Source organism: Centroberyx gerrardi, chromosome 6, assembly GCF_048128805.1.
Source record: "Centroberyx gerrardi isolate f3 chromosome 6, fCenGer3.hap1.cur.20231027, whole genome shotgun sequence".
NCBI lineage: Eukaryota > Metazoa > Chordata > Actinopteri > Beryciformes > Berycidae > Centroberyx > Centroberyx gerrardi.
In genome coordinates this window covers 21,911,552-21,930,110 of record NC_136002.1, presented here as the reverse complement: position 1 = coordinate 21,930,110, position 18,559 = coordinate 21,911,552, and the positions used below count along the sequence as shown (strand labels likewise).

The 18,559-nt window shown below is 42.2% G+C and overlaps 2 protein-coding genes across 2 annotated transcripts; one reads left to right on the top strand and one right to left on the bottom strand.

The window, feature by feature from the left end:
* Positions 1 to 6,766: 6,766 nt before the first annotated feature.
* On the bottom strand, positions 6,767 to 11,344 carry LOC139930829 (extracellular calcium-sensing receptor-like). Its single transcript, XM_071924117.2, has 9 exons — positions 11,133 to 11,344; positions 10,586 to 10,880; positions 10,315 to 10,401; positions 9,799 to 10,068; positions 9,101 to 9,307; positions 8,690 to 8,965; positions 7,999 to 8,226; positions 7,769 to 7,892; positions 6,767 to 7,680 (listed from the first exon to the last, which is right to left on the bottom strand). Exons 1-9 carry the CDS (start codon positions 11,342 to 11,344, stop codon positions 6,767 to 6,769), a joined length of 2,613 nt encoding a protein of 870 aa, XP_071780218.2.
* A 1,865-nt stretch (positions 11,345 to 13,209) lies between these two features.
* LOC139930830 (extracellular calcium-sensing receptor-like) lies at positions 13,210 to 18,120 on the top strand. The gene is made up of 8 exons (XM_071924118.2): positions 13,210 to 13,355; positions 13,641 to 13,935; positions 14,061 to 14,350; positions 14,797 to 15,092; positions 16,082 to 16,287; positions 16,461 to 16,682; positions 17,016 to 17,139; positions 17,207 to 18,120. The coding sequence occupies exons 1-8, from the start codon at positions 13,249 to 13,251 to the stop codon at positions 18,118 to 18,120; spliced, it is 2,454 nt and encodes an 817-aa protein (XP_071780219.2). The 5' UTR covers positions 13,210 to 13,248.
* Positions 18,121 to 18,559: the final 439 nt, after the last annotated feature.

Below are 18,559 nucleotides of genomic sequence, written 5' to 3'. Positions count from 1 at the left end.
ATCATTTGATGTTAATTCTGATTGCTCCTCACTGGCCTGCCATGCACTGGCTGGCAGAGGTGAAAGAACTCCTCTGCTGTCTGCCATGGCCCCTCCCATTGAGCAGGGACTTGTCACAGGCGTGCTGGGTAGTCCTCACCCAGAACCACTTGCTGTGTGAGCCTGGCCTATGATTGAGTTAACCTGAGTACTAGAGTGTGAGATAGCCTGACCAGAGTGGCTAGGAAGGTGGTAGGAGGCAGACTCATTAAACTTTGTCCAGGTATAGTGATGTTCCCCTTGATACCGAAGCTCTGGCGCGTGTGTCAAAAATAACAACGCAGTGTACTTAGAAGCAGTGTATCGAGGCTTGATTCGTTTGCCATAAACACATGATCAATGACGTCCGAAGCTTCATTCGGCACACAACCACGTGACCGCTTCGGTACCCGATTCAAAGGAAGTGAATCTCCGGCGTGGCCTTCGTGGGGAGTTGAAGGAGTTGAAGGAGTTTGTGGTGTCGGTCGTTGTGAGATAGTGAGTGTTTGATAATTGAGATTTTTGGCAGAGATGGAACCAGCAAGGAAAAGAGGGCGTTCTGCAGTTTGGGAACATTTTCAGTTGATATCAACAAATAAGGTAGGTTGTGTATGGAAAAAAATATTATAGTAATAATGTGTAAAAGTCCAGCCTAACCTACATGCTATTTGCCTATCCTGTAGGTCGAGTGCCTGGTCTGTTCTCAGCAGTTGGCTTACAATAACAACACCTCGTCAATGCTGAGGCATTTTCGTGCTAAGCATGAGAATGTTCCTTCAGGAAGTCGACCTATAGTCGCAAGCAGCCAAGGTAGTACAACTGTCATTCATTCATTGGTTTACAAGTTGCCTATTTCTCTCTCTTTCTTTCTCTCTTGGTGGTGTGTAGCTGATAGTATTCTTGATATTATCAAGATATCTTCATAAAAACAGTGGAACAAATTAAACTGTATGTATAAACATGTTATATTATATGTATTAGTCTGTATTAGGCTATGTGTTGTATTCATATGCTTTTCTTGTGTTGAAGGGACCAGAAAACAAATGATTGATGAGGCCTTGGTGAACATGATTGTGAAGGATTCACAGCCCTTCACCATTGTGGATGATGCTGGATTTAAGGAGCTTGTAGGTATCTTAGACCCAACCTACATTCTCCCATCTAGAAAAGCATTGAAAGGCATGGTGGAAGAAAAATTCAAGGAGGCAAAAGAGAAGGCAAAGGAAGAAGTGCAGAAGGCTACAGCAGTCAGTCTTACATCTGACATGTGGACATCCATACTTAGCAGTGACATGTCATTTTATAAATGAAAAGGATGAACTATCAACGGTATTACTGGGAGTGGGACAATTCTCCAAATCTCATTCTGCAGAAAACATAGCTGAAGTGAAGACAGCTCTGATGGAGGAATGGGGCATTCGAAACAAGATAAGATGCCTTGTAACTGATGCGGCACCTAATATGATAGCATGTGCCAGCATCTTAAAATTGAGACACACAACCTGCATTGCACATGCACTGAATTTGGTTGTGAAGAAAGCAATAGATCAGACACCTGGGCTGGAGGATATTAGATCCAAGGCTAGAAAAATAGTTGGCTACTTCCGATCAAGTACAACTGCCAAGGAAAGGCTTTCCCAAATGCAGCAACAGATGGGTAGACCTACTCTCAAAGTGATGCAAGAGGTGGACACCCGGTGGAACAGCACCTATGCCATGCTGCAGCGGTTATTTGACCAAAGAGAGCCAGTTGGTGCTGCATTGGTCACTTTGAGGACAGACCTCACACCTTTGACCTCCGAAGAGTACCACTCCATTAACGAGTGTCTGGGAGTGCTGTCGCATTTCAACGAAGCAACAACTGAACTGTCTGAGGAGAAGAGAGTATCGGGGTCAAAGGTCATTCCTCTCATCCGCATGCTGAGACATGCTGTGAGCAGCAAGCAATCTGTAGCTGAGGATGACAAAGCACTGCAGTTGTGCAGCAACCTCTTGAGGTTGCTCACTGAGCGGTTGTCATCCATTGAGATGATGAGCGTAATGACACTGGCCACACTGCTTGACCCAAGATATAAAACGGTGGGCTTCTGCAGCCAGTCTAATGCACAGGCTGCTGTGAAACGACTCACAGCAGAATGTGCCACCATCATAAGGTCAGAGACAGCCCAAAACACCCCATCCACTTCCTCTCACATCCACCCGCTACAGCCAGAGCCAGCAGGAACTTCAGCCGGTCCTGCAACTCACTCAGGTATTGTTTATGTTTTGTTGTATGATCGTTTTGTTTGTATTGACTTACATTTGACATGGAAAATGCTTGGCACATTAATTCAATGGCAGTTATTTAGTTTGCTCATTCTTTCAGGTGAGGGTCTGTGGGATCTGTTGGACAGCCATGTGGTGGAAACCAGACGGGTCAAAAATGCTACCGCAGATGCCACTGTCGAGGTTCAACGGTACCTGAGTGATCCTATAATTCCACGGTCTGAGGGTCCACTGCGATTCTGGTCAATGCAGAAGGCTGTCTATCCCCATCTGTATCGCCTTGCATTGGAGTTTTTATGCACTCCTGCCTCCTCAGTCCCGTGTGAGCGGATATTCTCAAAGGCAGGAGAAATTGTCAGCAAAAAAAGAAATCAACTCAGCCCTCGCACTGTGGAACAGATCCTCTTCCTAAATAAAAACCTTTAATTCCAGTGATGACCCCTGTTCAGTTGCACAAGCACCTCCACTCCACATCCATTTAATAAAATGTTCACTGCCCAGTTCACAAGCACTTTAACTGCCCAGTCTACAAGCACTTTCACTGACCAATTCATAAGCACTACCAAGCACTTATTTCTTCATTTAGAATTCATATATGAAGCCTACATGAGTCTTGCCTATAAAATAATAGGTAAAGGACAATTAAGGCTAAATATGAATAAGCCTGTGTTTCAGTCAGCAGGTTCACTACAAATACCAGATGTAGGCTATTCTAGAATTATAACATGATGCTATTTATTTATTAATCTATTATGATTAGTATTATTATGTTAAGTAATACACCCAAACGCCATGATTAGCGTTACTAGGTATTGGCATTGTTTTCACAACAAATGACAGGTTTTCAAAGCACCAGAACGAAGCAGTTCATTAGACACAGTAGATTCATAGCTGCTCTTCGTCCTTTTGACCACCAGGTGCCACTAACGAGCACTGTGTTGAAAAGCTTCGAGTAGTGAACCCTTTTTCGATACAATTGAAAGGAAAGCCTCATTGCTTCAGAAAGCTTCGTTTTGCCATCACTATCCAGGTATAACAAAAGGTGTTTTATTTACAAAAAAGTGGTACCATGCTACACGTGTAACCAAAAATATGTACAAAAACAAATAAACAGTTAACTTGGCTTAACTGAACAAAACTCAACCCATAATAACACAACTTATATTAACTTAACATCACGTGCACACAGCTACACACTGATGTCCAACCCCCGTAACAGCCAAAAGGCAACTGCTTAAATAGACCCTTCCATCAGCAGGAGTCAATCTAGGCTGTACCATTCCTGCAGGTAAATCCCATGCCTCTCCTGAAAACAGGTAAGTGATAAAGTTATTCATTCTTACTAACCTCCAAGTAGAAACACTTTCACATAGCTTACCATATAACATACATTTGCAACCATACATAAACAGATCACAATCAACATAAATAACTTACTTAACATAATTTACCTCCTCCCCATACTTGGTCTCACCCAGTGACATCACTGATGATGTCACCCAGTGTATAAATACAGGAAGTGGTTGGGTGCCTTTTCCTTTTGTCTCTGGAACACATGGTGGGTATGGTAAGTAACAAAGAAAGAAAATGATTAACTTATGGAACGCAGAACTGAACCAATAAACAATAACTAAACTTAACAATACTTGTCCGTGTTTTACTTTAACCAAAAATGTTCATGGTATGTGAACTGTACCCAAACATAATGCAAAACACAAACAAACCCGGGATAGTATGTGTCTGCAAGTTACAGATCAATGATGGAACTATGGCTTTAACAAACGATTAACAAACATGTGTGGCGGACTCTATAGACATTATTCACCATAATCTGTGGTTTGGGTATGTTTAACACACAGTTATATTGTGCGCTTCTCAGGGTTAAGGAGACACGGTCCCTTTAAGAAAGTCTGGTTTTCTGAGTCTGACGTCTGCTCTACGTATGTTGTGTTTTTGAGCGCGAAGTAAATTGTCTTGCTCTGTGGTAAAAATAAATGACACACGAGTTGGTGTAGTCAACGAGAGAAGTTGTCCGTCTCAACTTTCCTGCCACTTCTACACATGGTTAAATTAGTAAGCAACATGGCACTGATGGTGAAAATGGGGACAAATGGCGTGTTCTCACCCACTTTGTCACATAGAGCTTCCCCAGAATATTATAAAGGGTTAAGGTCAGGGTTGGGTGGGTCAGCACCCCCTTATCTGCCAGTTCATGAACAAAATTATCTCACACAAATACGTGAAATGAACATGAACTCTAATGCGTAGATTTACATGCTGTGGACATGTGTTGTGCACACTGTTTACCAACACTAACAATTTGATGTTAAAAAGTCATGTTCATTTCATGTATTTATGTGAGATCAGGTTGTTCATGAAAGGGGCACAGAGATTACTCCCTGTGTCCAAACATGTTTCCCCTTCCTGGGACTTGGCGACTGGAGGCTCTTGTAAGCCACCCATTTGAGCCGATTGAGACGATAGACATGCTGCTGTCACTCAAAATGGCCTTATCATTGGCTTTGACATTAGTAAAACATGTCAGTGATATTCATGCATTGTCGGTACACCCTGCATGAATGCAGGGTGCACCGACAAGGGTGGCCTTGCAGCCTAACCCTGCTTTTGTCCCTAAGTTAATCAACTCATGCTTGCCTGCAGATCTTGTTGGCTTCCAACCCCTGCCATTCTGCTCTCCAGAGCAGCGACGGTTGTATGTTATATCTAGTGCCTGCTTTAAATGTGTACCTGGACTGAACTGGTGGATTTAGGAAAGGGGACCAGTTGTTTCTGTCCTGGGCTAAGCCCCACAGGGGAAAGCCCATTACGAAACAAAGGCTTTCCCACTGGATAGTGGGGGCTATTGCACTGGCCTATGAGCATGGGTCTTCAGGCCCCAGCTGGCTTACATGTGCACTCCACCAGGGATTTCTTGGACCCTGTTTAGGGGTGTCTCTATTCAGGATATCTGTGCTGAAGCGAGCTGGACCTCGCCCCTCACATTTGCAAGATTTTATAAGTTAGATGTCAATGCTCCAAGTCTTGCTCATGCTGTCTTGAGCGTGGGCTATTCAGTGGGGTAGTTGGATTGTAGTCCAACATCAGGGAGGTTGCCAGTCAGTCTTTGAGATAAGCTTGTCTGGCAATACCGGAGTCTCCATATCCATAATGACACATCAAAACGAATCTTATAAAAGAACTTTAGGTCACCTGCGGTAACCCCGGTTCTCTGAGTAGCAGGAGTAAGATGTCTCACCAGACCACCCTTAATTGAATTTAATTTATTTATTTATATAGCACTTATTTAAACATGGTTACATAGTGCTTCACAAAAATAAAATAAGAATAAAATACTCCTGACAGAATGCAGATATTAAGAAAGAAGATATAAACAACAATAAAATGTGTATAAAAGAAACAATATGAAGCAAGGTGTGCTTATTTGAATGAGTGACGCAGCGTCAGCCCAATATAACGTCTGTCACGACTGCCAGCCATGCCAGGCATAATGGAATAAGTGCCTCTGAGAATATGCGGGGGACGTATCCCATAGTGATGGGATACCCGTATCTCACTAATGCTACTCAGAGAACTGTGGTTACACAAGTAACCTAAAGCTTTGTTAAAGGGGCAATAGATAAGATTTTTACTGCCCCATAGCACAAAATGACCATAATATATCTGAGGGATGGGGGGTAATAGGGTAATTGATCAATGCCAATACCAATACCACTCAACAATTCCTGTGCCTGGCTTTCACACTCACTTTCCAGCCAGTACTCTGTTCCCATTGGAATTTCAAGACACTGTGGGGTGGGTGGCCAGATAATTGTGTAAGAGGTGATCAGTTCTATTGGTGTTGGTTGCTATTCCTTTATAGTTGATAAAGGTCACAGAATACTGCCCCTTCAAACTAAGCCCACAGCAGCTCCCCCCCCCCCCCCCCCCCCCCCCCCCCACACATCCATCCAAATCAGTCACCTCTCAGGCCTATATAACATGAATTTTGAGTCAGGTTCTACATTTCTTCATTCTTATGATGTTAGGTATATAACTACAAGTACACTGTTGCTGTGAAACACATAGAAGCCAGGGGACTCAACTTTTCACCATCTTTTCTTCATAAAATCTGATTAATGCTAATGCTAAAACATGATTAATCTCTGAATAGATTACTCAATCATCAGTAGATTATACCATGAAAAGTCACAAAGGTATTATCATTGAAAGTTACAAGGGCATTGTTTGGACTTGATTGCATGGTGACAAAAATGCACAGGGTTTGACCCTTCCAAACCAGAGTAGTGATCCCAGTGGTAACCAATTTCACAGTAAAACACATTTAATTATGGTCAGCCCTGATTCCTCTGTTACTTAACATTGCTACTGTCCGTCTCACTTTGCCACTTTCATAAGGATATCTGTGTTGAGTGAAGAAAAAATGTTAAGGATACATTGTGAGTGATACATTGAAGTGCTGCTTTTATGTCTTGGTGGTGCCTCGGCCCATGATAGCTTTCTTAGTGTTTTTCTCAGGTCTCAGTAGGATTATATAACACTTTGGACCAAACAGTGCCACTAAGAGGCCAAAACTAGAGGCCAGGATGGCAAATACCTCCACTGCATCTGCATATTTGCCTGGGGAGCTGATGTAAGCAGGGATAAAGGCCACCCACACGGCACAGAAGATAAGCATGCTGAAAGTGATGAGCTTGGCCTCATTGAAGTTGTCTGGAAGATTCCTTGCCAGAAATGCTAGGAGGAAGCTGAGGATAGCCAGTAAACCAATATAGCCCAGTAACACTGCAAAACCAACTGTGGACCCTACTACACACTCATAGACTATCTTGTCATTGTGGTATTGTGTGTTTTTATGAGGAGCTGGTGAGGAAGAGACAAGCCAAGCTGTGCAGACTGCGGCCTGGATGGAAGTTAGAGCCAGAACTGTCCCTCTCTGCTGTACAGCACCAAACCATTTCAGATTGGCTCCACCCCCAGGCTTGGAGGCCGTGAACACAGCCAGCACCACCATGGTTTTCACCAGGATACATGAGACACAAAGCACAAAGCTGATCCCAAATGCTGCATGCCTCAGCTGACATGTCCATAGCCTGGGACGGCCAATGAACAGCAGCGAGCATAAGAAGCATAGTTTGAGTGACAGCAAGAGCTGGAAACTGAGTTCTGAGTTGTTGGCTCGTACCATGGGTGTGCTGCGATGATAGGTGAAGATTCCCAGGACAATGGTGCAAATTAGTGTGCCTAGCAATGAGGCGGTTGTCAAGCAGATACCCAAGGGCTCATGGTAGGAGAGGAACTCCATTCTCTTAGGGACACAGTGGTCACGCTGGGGGCTGGACCAGAAGTCCTCTGGACAACTGGTGCACTCCATGGAGCCTAAAAAAATGGGGCAGGTGTTGAAGGAGATACAGCTGTACAGTACATCCCTAAAGTTAGACAACACAATTTTGCAATATATACCAACCAGTCTCATTGCTGATCTTTCCCTCAGAACATGGGATGCAGTCGAAACAGCACACAGGTTCCCCCTTCCTTCTGGCCATGCGGGTACCTGGGGGGCAGCTGTCACTGCACACTGACCGGGGCGGCTACAGGGAGAGTAAGAATTATCACCGTCATTCCACACTATTTGACACTATTATGATGAGTTCTCCATAGGCCAACAAAATAAGTAGCTGAATAAGCAGAAGTGACCTTTTTGGATTCCAAATTCCAGAAGATTCTGTCATCTTCAAGTATGAGCTCTTCACCTGTGGAGGCTAACTTCTTAACCACACCCACACTCTGAACCTTTGTGCTTCCATCAGGGAGCCACAGCCAGTTCATTACATCATAGATTGGTAAGGCATCACCATTCTCATCAAATGACACTTGATCACCAAATGCTGTGGTGAAGTTGACCTTTTCCAAGTAATACACAAGCTAGACATGTTGGTCACAAAAAACACACAGAGATAAAGAGGAAAGACAAAGAGAGACAGGCTATATAAAAAAAACAATCTCTATACTTAATCAGCATGCTCAATACAATGTTACCGGCAATTCACTAATCATGCTACATACATGTACTATCCTGCTCACTTTTAGTGTATGCAAAACTTGACAAGCCCAACACATTTTTTTTATCCATACTGAAGTCGAAACACTGAACATGATGCTGTTACTATATGCATGTACTATAAATCACTATCACACAGCAGAAGAGGAAATGCTTTTATCCTGCTGCTAGACATTTTGAGAACACTAATCTCATAGTTACATGTTTTGTTGAATGTCTGTCTACTGAATCATTTCACATATCATTTCTATATACTGAAAACAAAACCCTAGTATTCAGCACAGGATTTGGAAACATAAACAGGTAGAATGTAAATTGATATCTCACCTGCCATGGCTCCATTCTCTGCAAAGTGGCACAGCTGTGTCTACTGAAAGGCCCTCTGTCTGGCACACACTGCAGCATGTCATCAAGGGCGTATGCCAGGGCATACACAGCCTTGTACACATTGTACTCTGGCCTGAGTTCTGACACATCCAAAAAGCCAGTCTCCACATTCCCCAGATCTTCCTGTCCAGTGCACAGCGCTCCCCCAGCATCCAGCCACCCTGCTGGTGGTGGTGCAAATCTACACTGAAATGTGTATTCCCAAAACTGCCTCACCTGAAGAAATTAGATGAAGATTAACACTAATTATGAGAAATTGTAAACATATACAAAGAATGTTAAAAAACAATAGTATGCTCACAGTATACTATTCTTGTGATTTCAGATAAGAGTGTAAGGTCAAAGTCTCACTATGCTGTTTCCATAGCTGTTGTTAGGGTCATTGTCAGGACGAATTCTTAACAGGAAGTCCCTGAGCCCTGGTATCTCTCCTCGACGGATGGCAATGCCCAGCGTGCCTCCCAGGTACGGCATGAGGCGGGGGGTCTGGAGCACAGTAGCTGCTGTCCAGGCTTCACTGGCCATCCACTGCAGACCTGTCACATTCTGCTTTATCACCTGTGGATTGTATTATACCAAATATAAGTCCAGACATCAGTGGCACTAATGTAATATCTACTCAACTAAATTGTATGATTATGCCACATAGTATCTTGTATATGTCACATAAGCACTGGTATAATCCAATGTTTTACAAGTTATTAAGAGGAAGGGTGATGCATGTCTGTTCAAAGTGGAGTCTGCATATTTTGTCAAAACAGCGGTTAGAGAAATGGAAGTCAGTCTGTTAATGCAGTCAGGATGATTATTTTTCTTGTGGTTATAGCTCCTTTAACCAGTGAGAGGTGTGAATTATTCAAATATTTACTTCTTTGTTCTGCAGAGTGCTATTGAGACCAAAGACAAAACCTTGATTTTTCCATTTGCTGACAATTTTGATGTCATGGTAACCAAAAAGATGCCATCTTTCGGTTAGAGGAATAAAATATCATTATTTCACCTTCTTTAAAATTATGGAGTCCTAAATTAAGATGTATTATAACCCCAACCTCTTCCATGAGGTGAATCATGTGGCTCTCATGTGCAAACACAATGACCACGCGAGCTGTGGATTTCCTCATCATATCGACGATCCTCCTAAGTTCAGTTGGGTCATTGCCCCAGGGCAAAACCTCTGAGTAGGCCAGACAACCCCCACCAGACTGAGCCAGGTCAGTTTGGAAGGATCGGGCAGCGTGGAGTCCATAGTCATCATCACTAACCAGCAGGCCTGCCCAAGTCCAGCCGAACCGCTTTAGAATCTGGAGCATAGCACGCACCTAGTTGGATAGAGAGTGGAAGGATTAGAGCTCCGGCTGGAATATTCTTTCAATGCAAAACCTCCTATACGAGTCTCACAATGGCCACGGTCTAATTATTCTCTTTCAGCTGTGTCATCTGAGACCATATAACTCCATTAATGACACACACAGCACATGGCTTTTCATACACAAAAGCAAATCAGTTTCATTCACTTTAAATCAATTTCTGATTGAAAGTTTGATTTTTTTAAATTTTATTTTCACCTGGAAGGCATCACTTGGGATTGTTCTAAAGAAGGATGGGAACCTTTGCCGGTCACTCAGGCAGGAGCATGTGGCAAAGTAACTCACCTGTAAGAGACACAGACAGTGTGATCCTAAAATATGATAGAATTATTGTGCAAGTGACTAAAAGTCCTTACAAGTTCTTTCAGCTGTAAATTATATAAGTTGCTTATTACATATTTAAATTTGCAATTCAATCAAATACAGGAATATCAAAAAGCATTTTCTGATGGTAACAGGGAAAACTTACCATAGGTACTCTGTACAAACCTAAGATACTGGAGATGGCAATAGAACGTGTAGAGGAAGAATCACCCACAATCCCCAGGACTGGAGGGGACCCTGAACAATTCTTGTCCAATAGAAACTGCTCCTCTCGGCCACTGGCCAACGACAATGCAGCACGGAATCCAATTCCTAGTTTGACGCAGTTATCATAGAGACTGTATCCTAGAGTCACATTCGGTAGCAGGTTGGAGTTCCTGTTGATCTCATCAATAGCAAAAGCCATGGTCTGGGCCTGCCTGAATCCTAGAACATCAAAACTAACACAAAAATTACGACTGTATAGCTAGTACTGAAAAAATACCATATGACAAACATGGGAACAGTGTTCATTCAAATATTAACTCAAGATTTAGGTCATATAATGAAACGTCATTTTTAAAAAATGAAAAAGATCAAATCAAATCACAGGATAATTCCTTCAGAATGAGTACTTTGAATAGATAAACTAATGACATTTATCTACATCAGTCTCTGCTTTCAGCTGTATCTCAGACTCATCACACACTCACCCGTGGCAGCTGGGCTGCTGTGGCTCTGAGGTGAAAGACAGCTCAGGGAAGACAGAGAAGAAGTGGACCTCAAACAGCCCACCCAGAACCACATCCCCAGCCTTGTGCATCCCATTAAGATGAAACTGTCCCTGTAACCGACAGGAGGAGGAAAAGGAGGAAGACACAGGGGAGAAAAAGGAGGAAGAGAACAATATCAAGATGAAGTACATGCACAAAAACACATAGGTGTCTAAAAATGTCCTCATGATTGTCCTCCTCTGTTTATCCCTTTTCTAAGCCCAGTCACTTAATTTTATAGAAAGTGCTATGTCATCCCCTTTGCTGTCTTGCGTCATTGTGTTATCATCCACACCACCCATCAGGGCAGAACTAGGGGTAGGGCCTAATAAATTAATATCAAATATTTCTCCTAATATAAGCCATGAACTATATTATACATTTTGTAAATCACTTTAATGTTTGAGGTCTGAGTTGCGTCACAAGCAACTCCCGTTTAGTGTTTCTCTTTGTTTTTTCAAATGACATACACTTTTTCACATGTATCTTAAGTTGTACATTACAATAGATAGATTGCATATATCACTGACCATTAAACCATTAATTTACTTTGTTTTGAAAGACAAATGTCTGCAGAACCAATATGTAGTTTAAAATTTGGGCAGGTGCATACACTTATATGGAGAGCCTCTGCGACCTGTGGATAACCACAACCATCTGTTTGTGGCCCTAGATAGACCCATTTAAAATCACCAACTGCAGAGGCTTACATCCTTGATCATGTGGAGTTGTTCACTACCAAACATTCACTGAGTTTACTGTGATGTCCACTAGATGGCAGTAGCACACAGCCATTTATTGAGATTCTGTATCTTCCATGCTGTCAGTGTCACAACGCATGCATACACTACACACACACACACACAAGCACTCAATCACAAACCCACACATGCAATGCTGCATGCTGCACAAAAAATACTGGATTGGGTGTTAATTAATATCGATTCAAAGAATACTGTGAAAATAGAACGTAAAACTGCAACAGATCATGTTTAAGCATTGTAACAAGACCAATATCTATGTTTTTTAATACTTAAATACCCTATGCTGACTCTATGATTCGATTGGGGAGTGAGATCTAAGTCATCGTAGCTTGCCCGAAAATGCAAGCATATATCAAAATTCATCAAATGTAGAGCTAGTGATCTGCAACTAGTTCAGAATACAGCAACAATTCATTTAACAAAAGCTGTGAAATATAAGTCGGATCAAGGAAATTTATTGCTTCAAAACTAAGCAATAAAATCTTTAAAATTAAAATCTAACTCTAAAATCAGCTGGAAACCAAAGTAAGGTACAGCTAGTAAAAATAGGAAGTATATGTTCTCTCGAATGGATGAACTCATACTAAGTCACTCTCAATAAGAGCATCATCTAACTGCCGAAAATGTAAAAAAGGAAATTAAAATGTTTGTTTTGAACTTGACATGTTTTTTCATATGTTTGTTTGTTTGTGTTTTGGGGGGGCCCCCCACCCCACTTCTATGAATAGCACTACACTACTGAAACCAAGTAATAAACATTGTCTAGGTGTAAGTAACTGCATGATGGGGTAATATCTGTTTTTTATGAAGGGGGATTTACAAGGGGAGGCTAGGGACAAGGATACTGAGTGGAGAATATAACCCATAGTCCTTAAAGACTTGGACAGCAGCTACTAAGACAAAGACAAGACCACCAGGTATAGGGCCTACTCTCTCTGATGGATAGTAAGCTGACGTACAGTAGAAGGAGGGAAGTATTTGTGTGAAAAGCTATATAACCCAGTGGTAATGCATTCTGACCTGTGAGAGCTGCCTTATCCACACGTACACAGACTTCAGGGATGGGGATCTCCTCAACTCTTTTTATTGGGCTGGTGGTGGCTCTGGGTTTGGTTGTGCTGCATTCAGCTCTTGCCTTGAATGGGTCTGGGGACAGCCTGAAACAAGGGACTGGGCTCATAGAGGCTCTGACTGGTGCTGGGGTCGGGCCTGGGGCTGCATCTGTGACAGGGGCTCCTGCTCACTCTGTCAAATGTAAGCTCCAGGGCAGCCCGCGTCTACCTGCATTCTCAATGGATGGTGACTTCGTTATTGGGGGTGTTTTCTCCATACACTACTACATGCACACAGTGAAGCATAACTACACCAGCATGCCTGAGCCCCTAAGGTGTACAGGGAGGTTAGTAAGATGGAGAAGAAGTGGGGCATAAGAGGAAATGAGATTGTGCTGGGATAGAAATGTGTTTTATTATGCAATATATTATATTGCAAACTTTTTTGATAAGTATTCTGAACCTTTATGAAAGAGTTGTGTTCTTTTAATTCAACAATCACAATTAACCTGTCATAATAAGGTGCAAGAATTGTAGTTCTATTTTACATTGAATGTCTGTTATTAATTAACATTATGAATTGGCAATGTATTGCGCAATACATTGCCGTTCATGTGCCTGTCTGTGTGCAGCATGGACTCCCGTGAACTGCGCTTCTCACGCGCAATGGTCTTTGCCATCGAGGAGATCAACAACAGCATGGAGCTGCTGCCTGGCATCAGGCTCGGTTACCAAATCCACGACTCGTGCGCCTCAGTTCCCGTGGCGGTGCAAGTGGCGTTCCAACTGACAAATGGCCTGCACCCGGTGTTTGACACCGGCGAAAAATGCTCGCAGTCGGGTATGGTAACGGCTATTGTCGGCGAGTCCGGATCCACGCCATCCATCAGCATGTCGCGCATCATCGGGCCCTTTAACATACCACAAGTAAATTTCTCCAATTGCTGACCAACTTATGTGTTTGGATAATTAACATAGTGATGATCTTCTCCCACCGAGGCCGCGCATGCATGACTGTTCTGTTAAATAATTGCACTATACTGTTTTCCTAGGTGAGCCACTTTGCCACTTGTGCGTGCTTGTCCGATAAGCAGCAGTACCCGAACTTCTTCAGGACAATCCCGAGTGACCAGTTCCAGGCTGACGCTCTGGCCAAGCTTGTGAAACACTTTGGCTGGACCTGGATCGGTGCTGTCCGGTCCGATTCGGACTATGGGAATAACGGCATGGCGTCTTTTCTGCACGCAGCGCGCAAAGAGGGCATCTGCGTGGAATACTCGGAATCTTTCTATCGAACGCACCCACGCAGCAGGATTCGACGAGTGGCTGATGTTATCCGCAGGTTTATAGGCTACATCACTGATTCTGTTGTGTTCTCTATATGTTTATAGTGATATCCTATATATTCCACAAACCACAACATTAAAACATTTAGTCTTTAAGCTATTAGAGGAAACTTTAATGATCCTCTTGAGAAAGTGAGTAGCCGAACTGGATGAGCCCAACATTTCCATACAGGCTATTCTGACACTGATATGCTATTCCACAGACAAAAGCACAAAAACTAAGTCAATATAAGCTAATTTTTACGATGCCACTGATATATATATATATAACACCAAAACACTAAAAGTCTCTCTAAACCCTTTTTATGTTATGTTTTGTATCCTGACACATACAAAACAAAACACTCAAACGTTCAAGTCGATGTAAATCTATTTTGAAGGTCTAGTTGCATTCCATTATTACATTTCATGTTCATGTTGATATTAATCTGTCTCTTTCCAGGTCCACAGCCATGGTTGTTGTGGCATTTACAGCCTCTGGAGACATGAGGATCCTGCTGGAGGAGTTGGCGCGGCAGCCCTCTCCACCTCGCCAGTGGATAGGCAGTGAGTCCTGGGTAACCGACCCTGAGCTGCTGAGGTTCAGCTTTTGTGCCGGGGCCATTGGATTTGGCATTCAGCAATCTGTCATCCCAGGTCTGAGAGACTTCCTGCTGGATCTCACTCCAGCTGAGGTGGCTGGCTCCCAGCTGCTTACTGAGTTCTGGGAGGGTGCATTCAACTGCCGGCTAGGAAAAAGTGAGAAAAGTTGTATTGGTTTGTAACATGCTGTTATTACTCACAGTGCTGCTTTATGGTTGGTAAAATTGGGTATGTAAAACATTCTTGTCTTTTTGATTATCTACACATCTGGGTTGAGTTTCCTGATAGTGTATGGTATTGGAACTGTATTAGCCACTTCAAGACCAACCCTTTGGTCATTACTCAATTTCTCCTAGAAGCTGTATGGAGGAAAATCTGTCAATAATGAAGTAATTGATAAGGTGAAGGTGAGGTGTGCCTCTCTGATTAATCACATTTCTTGACACTATGACCCCTCATGACAAGTACTGGACTGACCTAAAGATTTTACAATGCATTAGCCTATATTATCCAGGAATATTGACAATGACAATTGAATTGCTTTGTTTCTGTTGGCGGCTCCTGCCCAAGGACTACAGATGCAAATTTGCCTCTATACTCTGGTGCAATATGTTGTGCATTGTCCCTGTCAAATAAACAAAGTAAAGTTTTAAACACATTGATGCACAAGCTACAGCAAACAAATTAAGTTACTAGATATGTATAGCAAATTGTTAATTATTGTTATTATTATCATTATTATTATTATTATTATTATTATTGTTGTTGTTTCAAATTTAAAAATGGTCACAAACTGCTGCACAGAAAATGACACAATAACAAATAAAAGCCAATAAGGTAAACAATAATAAAGCCATACATGAATATATCAAACAAAAAGGAAAATACAGCACGAATAAAATAGGTAAAATTTATAAAGGCATGTTTGTAAAAATGTGCATTGAGAAGCAATTTAAAAGATGAGTCTGACTTAGAAATAAATTATTTTAAATTCATTATTAAATGAATGAGAACATTATAGAACTACAAGTTGTTGCAAGGCGTTTGGCGATTTCTTTGAAAAAACAAAACCAAATAAGATGTCATGATATTTTTAGCATTGTCGAGGCTAAAAGAAACCTGTCCCTGTCTCTCTGTGTTTGTAGGTGCTGGCACAGGGGAGAGAGTGTGTGATGGAACTGAAGATATACAGAAGCTCCAGAGCCCGTACACCGACACATCTCAACTCCGAATCACTAACATGGTGTACAAGGCTGTTTACGCTATAGCACATGCCATCCACAATTTGGTGTGTCAGGAGTCAAACTCCACAACTCAATGTGACAGATTCACCAAGATAGAGCCCACACAGGTCAATCAAACGGAATAAATGAAGAGCCTATCTGTATAATTTAAAAACATGCTAATTTAATTTACCTTTGATTACATAGAATGGTACATTTTTTACATTATTCACCTTCTCTGCTACTCACTGCCACCCCACCCCTTCCCCCCACTGTCTCTTCTTCCACTCTATCCATGCAGGTTCAAGGTCAGTTGAAGAGAGTTAATTTCTCTCGTAATGGTTACCCGGTCTCTTTTGATGCCAATGGGGATCCAGTGGCCACATATGAGCTGGTTAACTGGCAGAGAAGTGAGAGTGGCAGCATGGAGTTTGTGACAGTAGGACACTATGATGCATCTCTGCCAGCTGGCCAGGAGTTCCGTATGAACAGGAACCTCACCTGGGCAGAGGGTGGCACACAGGTAAGGAGCATGAGGGCAATAACTTAAAGCATTATTCAACTTAGTTTTAACATGGGGGTTGTTTAGCACTTGACCGCCATGAAAACCAGAATGTAAACTACTCACCAAGATCGGACGCAGCTGGGACGAGTTTGTCATGAATCTGAATGCTACATCCGATCTTGGTGAGTAGTTTATATTCTGGTTTTCATGGCGGTCAAGTGCCAAACAACCCCCATGTTAAAACTAAGTTGAATATTCCTTTAACATATTCTGTTCTCACATTTGATTATTTTGTGATATCCTAAGAACAGTATAGCACACTGGCTATATCTACCTGTATGTATGTGCCAGGTGCCTGTGTCAGTGTGCAGTGAGAGCTGTCCCCCAGGAACTCGTAAAGTGCTGCAGAGAAGAAGACCTGTCTGCTGCTACGACTGTATACCATGTCCGGAGGGAGAGATTAGCAGTATTACAGGTAAAATAAATTGTTTTTTCACAAATTTCTATAAGATGAAAACTAAGATCTGATTTTGTATCCTCAGATTCCCCAGACTGTTTCTCTTGCCCTGAGGAGTTCTGGCCCAATGCAGAGAGAAACATATGTTTCCCCAAGCCTGTAGAGTTTCTCTCCTTCCATGAGGTCCTAGGAATCATCTTGGCTACATTCTCAGTTGGTGGTGCCTGCCTGGCCATTGTCACAGCGACTGTGTTCTTCCGTCACAGGGCATCTGCAATTGTCAGGGCCAACAACTCTGAGCTGAGTTTTCTGCTGCTCTTCGCCCTGACTCTATGTTTCCTATGTTCCTTAACTTTCATTGGCCCGCCCTCTGAGTGGTCCTGTATGCTGCGACACACAGCTTTTGGGATCACCTTTGTCCTCTGCATCTCTTGTGTTCTGGGGAAAACTCTAGTGGTTTTAATGGCCTTCAGGGCTACACTTCCAGGGAGTAATGTTATGAAATGGTTTGGCCCTGCACAGCAAAGAATGACTGTAGTGTCTTTCACATTTATTCAAGCTTTGATATGTACTCTTTGGTTGGTTCTCAATCCCCCTTTCCCCATTAAAAACCTAACCACATACAAGGAGAGAATCATTCTAGAATGTGCATTAGGCTCAGCTATAGGGTTCTGGGCGGTTCTTGGGTACATAGGACTCCTGGCTGTCTTTTGCTTTGTGTTAGCTGTCCTAGCCCGGAAACTACCTGATAATTTTAATGAAGCCAAACTCATCACCTTCAGCATGCTGATATTCTGTGCAGTCTGGATCACGTTTATCCCTGCTTATGTCAGCTCCCCTGGGAAGTTCACTGTAGCTGTGGAGATATTTGCCATTCTGGCCTCCAGTTTTGGACTAATCCTGTGTATATTTGCTCCAAAGTGTTTTATCATATTGTTTAGGCCAGAGAAGAACACAAAGAAACATATGATGAGTAAAAACTACTCCAAGGACCTCTGAGGTTTGAAACTAGGTTAAGATTGCAACAGAGAGCTTATGCTGTGCAATTGTAACATAGTCAACAAATTTCTTATCCTAGGTAATTTAAAGGGAAGTGCAAATATTTTGTATGTCAGAACTTTTGTTACTGTGATATTTTGTGAATCCCTTACTGATCTATTATGTTGTCTAATTTTGAATCAACTATATTTGACCACCACATAATTTATAATATAGATACAAGATTATATATGACAATGCTAATGTTATTTTTTCATTATTTACATTACAAAAATGATTAATTGTTTAAATATCCCTCAAGTGTACTCCTTGTTCAAACATCCACAGGAGCCCCCTGTTGGGAGATCTATCTTAATTAAAGCAAATAAAAATTAAAGCCAAAGAAAATGGTACTGAGCTCCTTCTTGGTTTTGCTGAAGTAACTGCTGTTTAAATTAGA